Source organism: Rana temporaria, chromosome 2 (genome assembly GCF_905171775.1).
Source record: "Rana temporaria chromosome 2, aRanTem1.1, whole genome shotgun sequence".
NCBI lineage: Eukaryota > Metazoa > Chordata > Amphibia > Anura > Ranidae > Rana > Rana temporaria.
This window is the reverse complement of record NC_053490.1, coordinates 1,166,290-1,177,210: the sequence shown is the minus strand read 5'-3', so window position 1 is coordinate 1,177,210 and position 10,921 is coordinate 1,166,290. Positions and strand designations below refer to the sequence as shown.

The 10,921-nt window shown below is 46.5% G+C and overlaps 1 protein-coding gene across 1 annotated transcript; it reads right to left on the bottom strand.

Moving 5' to 3' along the window:
- Positions 1 to 9,710: 9,710 nt before the first annotated feature.
- On the bottom strand, positions 9,711 to 10,688 carry LOC120928749 (olfactory receptor 52Z1-like). The gene has a single exon (XM_040339738.1). It carries the CDS (start codon positions 10,686 to 10,688, stop codon positions 9,711 to 9,713), a length of 978 nt encoding a protein of 325 aa, XP_040195672.1.
- Positions 10,689 to 10,921: the final 233 nt, after the last annotated feature.

The window sequence follows — 10,921 nt, the reverse complement described above, 5'->3', positions numbered from 1 at the left end:
CTATAATTGAAGTTCTCCATCCCCCATAACTGAGGTTCTCTATCCCCTATAACTGTGGTTCTCTGTCTCCCATAATTGAGGTTCTCCATCTCCCATAACTGAGGTCCTCCATCACCCATAATTAAGGTTCTCTATCCCCTATAACTGAGGTTTTCCAGCCCCCGAAATTGAGGTCCTCCACCCCCCATGACTGATAACCTCTATCCCCCATAACTGAGGTCCTCTATCCCCCATAACTGAGGTCCTCTATCCCCCATAACCAAAGTTCTCTATCCCCTACAACTGAGGTTCTCCATCCCCCCATATCTGAGGTCCTCCATCCCCCATAAATGAGCTCCTACATTTTTTGAAAACTTAAATTTTCTAGCTCCCAAAACTGAGATTCTCCATCTCCCATAACTAAGGTTCTCCATCTACCAAAAATGAGACTCTCTCCCATAACTGAGGTTCCCCATCCCCCATAACCAAGGTCCTCTATCACCTATAACTGAGGTCCTCCACCCCCCATAACTAAGGTTTAGGGATGAGCCAAGGTTCGGTTCGCACCAGAACATGCAAACCCTGTTAAGTCTATGGGACATAAACGTTAAAAATCAAGTGTTTATTTTAAAGGCTTATATGTAAGTTATTGCCATAACACGGGTTCTCCAGATCCCAAGGGTAAGGTTGCAGAACTCGTCCTGCCTTCACAGAGGGAGCAGAGGATGAAACATCTTCAGGAGGCCTTTAAAAAAAGTTTGTATAACGCCTTTCCATACCCTGGGAGGTTACCATTTCCTGGTGCTGGGCAACGTGTTTCTGAGGCTTTGTTCGGTCTGATAGGTTCAATAAACCATCGCCAGCGTCTGCATTATATGGTGCAGGAATATCTAGGGGCAAGAGCAGACCTAGAGAACCTTTCCAACAGAGCATCAACTTGGTTACTGGGTCTTGAGGATGGACCACTGGCCAGAACTTGCTCAATATGCAATCGAGCTCCTGGCCTGTCCTGCATCCAGCGTTCTTTCTGAACGCACATTCAGTGCTGCTGGAGTGTTTTTAAGGGATCAAAGTGTGCGCCTGTCCACAGACTCCGTTGATAGGCTCACATTTAAAAAAATTATTTAGTCCTGGATCAGCAGCTATTAAGCACCTGACGCTGGTGTAACTGATTGAATTTTCTATGGATCTTGGATTCATTAAAGACTGCCTATGCTGCCTATCCTATTCCTCCTCCATTATGATGATGCTAGCTTCCAACAATATTTTTGGTTTAGGGCACCACCACCACCCAAGGCCCAAATGTCTGCCCCTGTTAAATGGGGGCATGCAATTACAGTTTTTAAAATAATATTAAACAGCAGGGACCGTTCCTGGGCCCAACAAGTGTAACTGTGAGAGGTTATCGTGTTCTGCCACCACCAACACCTAAGGCCCAATTTTTATGCACTTTTTTGACTGTGGCTTGTAATTAAAAAGTGTTAAATAATATTAAACAGCGGATCCCATTCCTGTGCCCACCAAGAGTAACTGTGAGGGCCTACAGTGTTCTGGTACCACCAACACCTAAGGCCCAATTTTTCTGCAGCGTATATAGTGCAGACCATATAGTATATATACTGCAGCTCAGAGTATATAGTGCAGTCAGTGTAGTATATATAATACAGTGCATGGTATATAATGCAGTGTACAATATATATATAATCCAGTGTATTAAAGTGGTTAAGGGGAACCCTATAACAGAATTCAGAAAAAAACAGCACGGGTTCCTCCCTTCCAGTCCATACCAGGCCTTTTTGGTCTGGTATAAATTTTAAGCGGAACTCCACAGCAAAAAAAAAGGCGTGGTGTCCCCCCCCCCCCAAAATTCACACCAGATCCTTCAGGTCTGGTATGGATTTTAAGGGGAACCCTGCGCCCAAAAAAATGACATGGGGGTCCCCCCAAAATCCATACCAGACCCTTATCCGTGCATGCAATCCGGCAGGCCGCAGGAAAGGGGGGGCCAGGGAGTGCCCTCCTCCTGAATTATACCAAGCCACATACCTTCAACATGGGGAGGGTGCTTTAGGGTCCCCATGTTGATTGGGACAAGGCCCTCACCCCCACAACCCTTGCCCAGTGGATGTGGGGGTCTGCAGGCAGGGGGCTTATCAGAATCTGCCCCCCTCCATGTGAATGGGTATGGGGTACATTGTGCCCCTACCCTTTCACCCAAAAAAGTTTTAAAAAGTAAAAACCACAAGACAAGTCCTTTTTAAAAAAAAAAAAAATGTCCATCCATCTTCATGGCACCGACAGACCCGAAAAAGATATAAAAAAACCTTGCCTTTATGGGAGGTGTCCCACCGACTGCTGTCTCTTGGCTGTGACAGCTGTTATATAGGCAAGGGCAGGGCCACCCGGTGACGTAACCAAGTGACCCGTCCCTTCTGATGTCATGTGCCATCAGAGGGGGTGGGCTCATCCAGGTTACATCAGAGGGTGGCCCTGCCCTTGCCTATATAAGAGCTGTCACAGCGAAAAGACAGCAGTCGGCAGGACACTTCCCATGGAGGCGGAGTATTTTTGTTTGTTTTTTGTTTTTTTCCTATTTTTCGCGTCCAACTGCGCCGTGATTGGAGATGGATGGACATCGCGGGACAGTTTTTTATTTTGTTTTATAAAGGACTTGTCTAAAACTGTCTTCTGACGTTTTTACTTTTTTTGACACTGTTTTGGTGAATGGGTAGGGGTAAAATCTACCCGATACCCATTCACATAGGGGTAGGTAGGATCTGAGGGCCCTCTTGTTAAAGGGGGCTTCCAGACTCTGATAAGCCCCCCACCCGCAGACCACCACAACCACCAGGCAAGGGTTGTGGGGATGAGGCCCTTGTCCCCATCAACATGGGGACAAGGTGCTTTGGGGGGCACCCCAAAGCACCCTCCCCATGTTGAGGGCATGTGGTCTGGTATGGCTCAGGAGGGGGTTGGCGTTCTCCTGGCCCCCCACCTTTTCCTGCAGCCTGCCAGGTTGCATGCTCGGATAAGGGCCTGGTATGGATTTGGACCCCCATGCCATTTAAAAAACGAATTGTCTTGGAGTTTCCTTTAATATCCATACCAGACCCAAAGGGCCTGGCATGGACTGGGTGGGGGAACCTACGCTGTTGTTTTCAATGATTTTTAAGGCACGATATTTAAAGGAATATTTCATTTTTATTGTTTCACTTTTAGCATTATTAAAATCACTGCTCCCGAAAATAACTGCCATTTTTAAAAACTTTTTTTTGCATTGATACATGTTCCCTGGGGCAGGACCGGGTCCCCAAACACTTTTTATGACAATAACTTGCATATTAACCTTTTAACCTTTAAAATAAACACTTTTGATTTTTCACGTTCATGTCCCATAGACTTGATGGGGTTCACATGTTCTGGTGCGAACCGAACCTTGGGGTGTTTGGCTCATCCCTAAACCTTAGTTATGGGAGATGGAGGACCTTAGTTATGGGAGATGGAGGACCTTAGTTATAGGTGATAGACGACCTCAGTTATGGGAGATGGAGGACCTCAGTTATGGGGGATGAGGAACCGCAGTTATGGGGGATGGAGAGCCTAATTTTTGGTAGATGAAGAATCTTAGGTATGGGGGATGGAAAATTGTAGTTTTGGGAGCTAGAAAATTTCAGATTTCAGAAAACGGAGGAGCTCATTTATGGGGGATGGAGGACCTCATCTTAGGGGGGATGGAGAACCCCAGTGTAACAGGAGACACTTTTGGGCACAGATTGAGCCAGAAAATAATGGACATGCAGAATATGTCTTGGACTGCAGCCCACCTGTCTGTCTGGTGTGATGTAAATGAATCTAGGATGGCTTCTAAGGGTCTTTCATTGTGGCTGGTGCTAATTGACCCTGTATTGTGTGTTGTCTGTAGTGTACTATAAAGCTTGCTGTGATTGCATTCTATTGTCTATTGTGGTAATTAAGTTTGCTACTGTGATAAATGTGTATTATGAGTTGTAACGGATCATGGACTATGCTGCCGGGACAGTTATAATCTTCATGAGGACTACAAGGAACTGCATGGCTTGTCACAATTGGATGTACCACATTGTATTCTGAGCTCAAAGGGTTAATTGGACAAGTCTCTTTCATTGCTCTTTCATTACCTCTCTTTTGTGGAGGTAAACAGCCCCCCTGTGAGGTGTCTGCTGAGGGGGATTATGTGTGAGTGATAATTGTTTTAAAGGTTAATTGAATTCTATTGTCTGATCAAGTTAAGGAGCCAAAACGGCTAGCGGCTGATTGGCTCAAGGGAGTGTCATTGTTTCAAAGTGTGTGTATTGAAGTCCCCCCTGGGGGGGGGGGTGTCATTTATTTCTGTACAGTTGTAACCAGATATAAGGAGGAAAAATGTGGCAAATAAAGTCAGTCTGCTTGACTCTGCAAACGTAGCACGTCTCGTTTCTTGGAAGGGCGTTCGATGGGATATACCGGCGGTACTTGCATATCGCAGCTTGCCAGGGAAAAGGACGTCTCCAACGGCTGAGACCCTCACACCAGTGGGTAGCCGTTACATTGGTTGGCAGCGGTGGGATGGTCCTTTTATCCAAAGAGCAAGTGCTGAATGGAGTCGCAGTACGCCAGGCTGAAAAGATCCACACTAAAAGATCTATTGGAGAGTCGTGGTAGGAGCGCCAGCAACAGACCACGGAGGGAGCTGATAGCTGAACTGCTGGAGCTGGACGAAATGGATGGATCCATGGAAGGAACTGAGCCCCTTGCACCTGTCAGCAAAGAAGATGTAATTACTGGGATTGTACAGCGGAGATTATCCTTGTATCCAGAAACGTCCGTGGAACTTATCAACCAGCTGTTCCGGGAAGCAAGGGAAGAGATACAAACGAAGAGGGGACAAGAACTGGAACTGGTAAGAGCGAGACAGCCCATTACACCTGCAGTTCCTGATGCTACAGGAAAGAAAATACCGTTCACTGCATTTAAAGCTTTTGTAGAAAGTGAGGAGGAAATCGATCAGCCAAAACGGCTAGCAGCTGATTGGCTCAAGGGAGTGTCATTGTTTCAAAGTGTGTGTATTGAAGTCCCACCTGGGGGGGGGGGGGAGTGTCATTTGTTTCTGTACAGTTGTAACCAGATATAAGGAGGAAAAATGTGGCAAATAAAGTCAGTCTGCAAACGTAGCCCGTCTCGTTTCTTGGAAGGGCGTTCGATGGGATATACCGGCGGTACTTGCATATCGCAGCTTGCCAGGGAAAAGGACGTCTCCAACGGCTGAGACCCTCACACCAGTGGGTAGCCGTTACATGAGTTAACAGACAGCCTAAAGGTCAGGTGTATGAATTATCAGCTGAAGTTAATTAGCTCATGTAAATTAGGTCAGGAGCCCCGAGACAGAATGTCTACTAAAAGATGTGTATTGGGGGGCTCGTTAGGAACCATTGTGTGATGTTGTGGGTGGAGTTGGGTCATTGTTCATTTGGCTACTACAGTATTCTTTTTGTGTATATAAGAGCCTACTTTCTCAATAAAGATTGGCTATTCCTGTTGAACCTTAAACAGAGCTGTGTCTCATTATTGGGGGAAATCTGTATGGGTTGTGTTCACCGGATTGTGGAGTGTCGGTAGCTGCCTTGTGTGCGGGAATGGAATATCCTAAACGGCTTTAACCCCTGTCCCATTTGGGGTTCCGTTACACTCAGTTATGGGGGGTGAAGAACCTCAGTTGTAGGGGATGGAGAACTTTGGTTATGGGGGATAGAGGACCTCAGTTATGGGGTTGGAGGACCTCAGTTGTAAGGGATGGAGAACCTTAATTATGGGGGATGGAGGACACCAGTTATGGGGGAAGGGAGAAGCTCAGTGGTGGGGGCTGGAAAATCTCAGTTGTAGGGGATAGAGGACATCAGTTATGGGGGCTGTAGGTCATCAATCATGGGGGGGGGTGGAGAACCTCAATTTTGGGGGCTGGAAACCCTCAGTTTTAGGGAATAGGTGACCATGGTCGTAGAAGATAAAGAACCTCAGTTATGAGGGACAGAGAACCTTAATTATGGGGGATGGAGAACCTCACTTATGGGAGCTGGAGGACCTCTGTTATGGGGGATAGAGAACCTTGGTTATGGAGGATGGAGAACCTCAATTATGGAGGATGGAGGACCTCAGTTTTGGGCATGGAGGACCTCAGTTATGGGGGATGGAGAACCCCAGTTATGTGAGATGGAGGACCCCAGTTTTAGGGGATGGAGATCTTCAGCTATGGGGGATAGAGGTCCTCGGTTATGGGGGATAGCGGACCTCAGTTATGGGGGATAGAGGACCTCAGTTATGGGGGCTGTAGGTCATCAGTCATGGGGGGTGGAGGTCTGGAGGACCTCAATTTTGGGGGCTGGAAACCCTCAGTTTTAGGGAATAGGTGACCTTGGTCGTGGAAGATAAAGAACCTCGGTTATGAGGGACAGAGAACCTTAATTATGGGGGATGGAGGACCTCAGTTATGGGGGATGGAGAACCCCAGTTATGTGAGATGGAGGACCCCAGTTTTAGGGGATGGAGAACTTCAGCTATGGGGGATAGAGAACCTTGGTTATGGAGGATGGAGAACCTCAATTATGGAGGATGGAGGACCTCAGTTTTGGGCATGGAGGACCTCAGTTATGGGGGATGGAGAACCCCAGTTATGTGAGATGGAGGACCCCAGTTTTAGGGGATGGAGAACTTCAGCTATGGGGGATAGAGGTCCTCGGTTATGGGGGATAGAGGACCTCAGTTATGGGGGATAGAGGACCTCAGTTATGGGGGCTGTAGGTCATCAGTCATGGGGGCTGGAGGTCTGGAGGACCTCAATTTTGGGGGCTGGAAAATCTCAGTTATAGGGGATAGATGACCTTGGTCATGGAGGATAAAGAACCTTGGTTATGAGGGAAAGAGAACCTTAATTATGGGGGATGGAGGACCTCAGTTATGGGGAATGGCATCACCAGTGACACTAATACAGTGATGAGTGATAATAATATGCACTGTCACTGTACTAATGACACTGGCCTGAAAGGGGTTATCATCTAGGATGATTAAGGGGTTATATGTGTGCCCAACAATGTGTGATGTGTGGTGCTTTCTACTAAAGATCTCTTTGTTTCTTATCCCTGATTTGCAGAGACCAGAAACAAAGAGATCATTTCCTCTGTACTGAGCTCTGTGTTGATTGTCAACACAGAGCTCTGGGCTGTGATTGGACACAGCCGATTAGCAGGTCCCGACCATGAATTTGGCCATTGAGTCTGTTTTTCAAAGTTTTGTTGAAAAATGTGTTGTGAAGTTTGCTTTCGACTTCAGTCATCAGAAGAGAAGCCAGGCTTGTTTGCTTAGAGGTCTAAATTGGTGCTTTGTGAGGCCGCCTGGCTTAAGGCTGAGTAGGGCTTCCCTTGGGTGCGTGGAGATAGGGGGTGTATCTAACAATATAGCCAACACGTCATAGACCTGCTTACACAGGGATTGTTCTTTTGGGCAGGTCATGTGTGTGAATAGGTTAAACAGGTCGGCGCAGCCACGGAAATAATTTCCTTGCAGCCTTGAGTGAAATGGGCTAGTCGGGTGGGAACCAAGTGTAGCCACCCAGCCAAGAGCGGGTGTGTCTATTTATATTTAGTGGTGCTAGGCTGGGGTCAGCTTAGCTGAACAGATGGTTTCGTTTTTTTAGCCCTTCCTATTGCCAGTTTCTGTCTGCTGCCAGTAGGTGTCCCTGGTACCCAATGGCATTATTATGAGAGACCACACCAAGCAGAACGAGGAATATTTATCCATCCCTGGCCAGCCCATGGTGCATGCTGGAAGAAGGTATAGATATTTAGATAGTGAACTTTAGAAGTCAGTTCTTCCTGAGCTTGGGAAGGGGGGGTATTTAGTTGTTGAATCCTCTTTGGTGAGGGTGACCATATGGTAAGGCCTGGGTTTGAGGCCTAGCTTGTGTAACCTGAAGCTTGGGGAGCCATGGAGAACCTCCAGATGTCTTGAGTGACCTGGCCTTGGATCAGAAACTTGGACATCACTGGAGTATCACTGGAGTATGGTGTCTTCTCCCCAGGGTGTTGGCAGCTGAACCAACAAGTACTTTACAGTCAGGAGCTATAGTCACAGAGTGCTGGGTCAGCTTATTTGTTCTCTAAGAAAACTGTACCCTTTTCTGGAGTCTATAAGTTCATGGGTATCCTGTGCCCTCACCCTCACTCCTTGGGAGTATTGGGCATGGGTCAATAAGCTCCTATAGTTTGGCATCTAAGAGTGACTGTCTCTCATCTTTGCTTCATTATTGCTGAGGTCCACAACCCAAACATGAAATGCTAGCCCACCCTGTCCCTGGGGGTCCCATTAGCATTTGGGGATCAAAGGGGATCTACAGAGGTAATTGCTTTGTTTTTGACACTAGAACTTGTCTAAACTTGAGTTTGTGAGTTATATTGCTATATAAATTTTTTGATCTCCATGTAATAAAGTGGGCGGTTTTGAAAGATGAAGCAGCTGAGAGCGTTTACTTTGGTATGGTAGTTTTTTTTTTGTATTAACGTTATAAAACCACAGTCTGCATTCTGGGACCACCCCTAAAAAATACACCCATAACTGTAATACAGTGAAAAAATATTGCAATTTTGTAGATGTCCATTGAAGATCATTTTTATAAATGGACTTCTCTATCGATGGGCTACATTGTAAACAGAGCACACCGTGAGAAGGTTAAGTGAGGCTGTGGAGACTTATGCCATATTGTCATTTTCCATTCAGTCCAATACGTGGGTTTGTGTCAGGGCTGGGCTCAGCCTTTCCTTCTCTGAGCTGGCCGCTCAGCTGTCGGTTAATTTCCAGCTCCTATCTCTCCACAGTGACTCACCTGTTGATGATTCTGCTCGTCAGTCCTGCCTTCTTATGCCGTCCAGCTCAGATGTTCTCTGCCTTCACCTTGGTCAACATCACAGAGACTTTCTCCTGCGTTCCCATTGAAGACTTGCTCGGCTGACCTTCCTTCTGACTCCAGATCCTGCTTGTTGTTCTACTACGTATATCTCTGGCTCTATGACATTTTGCTTGACCAACTATCCGATCGCTTTGACTATGCTTACTCTGTTTATGTTTTTATTATTAAACAAGTGTGATTTAACTGTACTTCTGTCTCAGTCTGATTCATGTTTTTCTGACATTAGACAAAAGCCAAGAACATCTGAGCTGGACGGCTTAAGTAGGCAGGAATGACGAGCCGGATCTGGAGCCAGAAGGGACGTTAGCCAAGCAAGACTTCAACAAGAATGCAGGACTATTCTCTGTGATGTTGACCAAGGTGAAGGCAGAGAGCAACTGAGCTGGACGGCTTAAGTATCAGGATCTGGAGCCAGAAGGGACGTCAGCCAAGCTCTGTGATGTTGACCAAGGCGAAGGTAGAGAGCAACTGAGCTGGACGGCTTAAGTAGGCAGGAATGACGAGCAGGCTCATCGACAGGTGAGTCACTGTGGAGAGATAGGAGCTGGCAATTAGACAGCTGAGCGGCCAGCTCAGAGGAGGAAGGGCTGAACCCAGCCGTGACAGTTTGTTAATAAACCCATCATTGCGGCCAGCTTGGGGCAAGCACCAAAACCGCAAATATTCTAGAAAAATTCAAGTTCAAAAACATTTCCCATCCATCCCTACTGCTGAAACATGCTTGTAATGTAGTAGAAATTAATTTAGAGATTTCAGATCAGTCTCGGCGTCTTATTTTTTTAACTGGTAGATCTTTCTTCTTCCCCCAGCGTTTCCGTAAATTGCACTTGATCCCCTCCATACGTAGACCGTAGATAAATGGATTCACCATTGCCGAGAACAGAAAGTAGATGGTACTGCAGATATTCTGAAGGTCGTAGGAAGTGGAGTTCCCCGGCAGGTACAGAACAGAGATTAAGAATCCAGAGGAATAGATGAGGATGACCACCACCAGGTGGGTACCACAGGTATGAAGGGCTTTATACCGAGCCATTCCTGCCGCAATCCTAAGGACAGTGTGAAGAACTTTCAGATAGGAAATTAGGATGATGGGGATGTCACAAAACATCATGAGGGTCCTCACCACCAATCCTGAAATCTGGGCTCTGGACTCGTCACACCCCAGGCTGAAGAGCATCATGCTTTCACAATGGAAGTGAGGGATGATATTGGACCTGCAATAACGGAGTCGGGCACCTGTAATGACCAGAGGAAGGACAACAAAGCTATAACGAAGCACGCCATTGACTGCCGAATGAGCAATTAAATTCTTGACTACAATCTCCTGGTAATGTAGTGGCTGGTGGACGGCTAGGTACCTGTCTATTGCCATGAGCAGCACAATTGTGGACTCGGCCATGATGCTGGAATATACTGTGAATATCTGCACCAAACAGCCCGCCAAGGTGATCTGGTTAAGGCCAAACAGTCCTAGAAGCATCTTGGGCGTGATGGCCGTGGTGTACACAACGTTGGTGGCCAAGAGAGAAAAGATGAGCGTGTACATCGGAGTGTGTAGACTTTTCTCCAACACAATGACCAACATAACCACAGAATTACCACTCAGTATCACCGCGTATATGAGGGAGAAGGGAAGGGCGAGGAGAGGTCGGTGCTTTGTGACTCCCGGAAACCCAAAGAGGATAAATTCCATGTGAGAGAAGGACGAGGTCTTATTATATCCCGGGAGATCCATTTCTGTTCTGGAAAGAAGAAATTAAAGATCACATCAATGACAGACGGCAATCATTTATGAACAATCCGATTTGAAAATCAAATAACTAAACCCCGCCCATGTATTTCATTAATTATACAGCGCCTTGAAAAAGTATTCAAATTCCCCAAATTTGTGTCACGTTACAACCAAAAACGTAAATGTATTTTATTGGGATTTTATGTGATAGACCAACACAAATTGTCACATGAAGG

Bases quoted from the DNA above. Each gene is read 5' to 3' on its own strand.
- LOC120928749 (XM_040339738.1), bottom strand. From the start codon at position 10,688: ATGGATCTCCCGGGATATAATAAGACCTCGTCCTTCTCTCACATGGAA.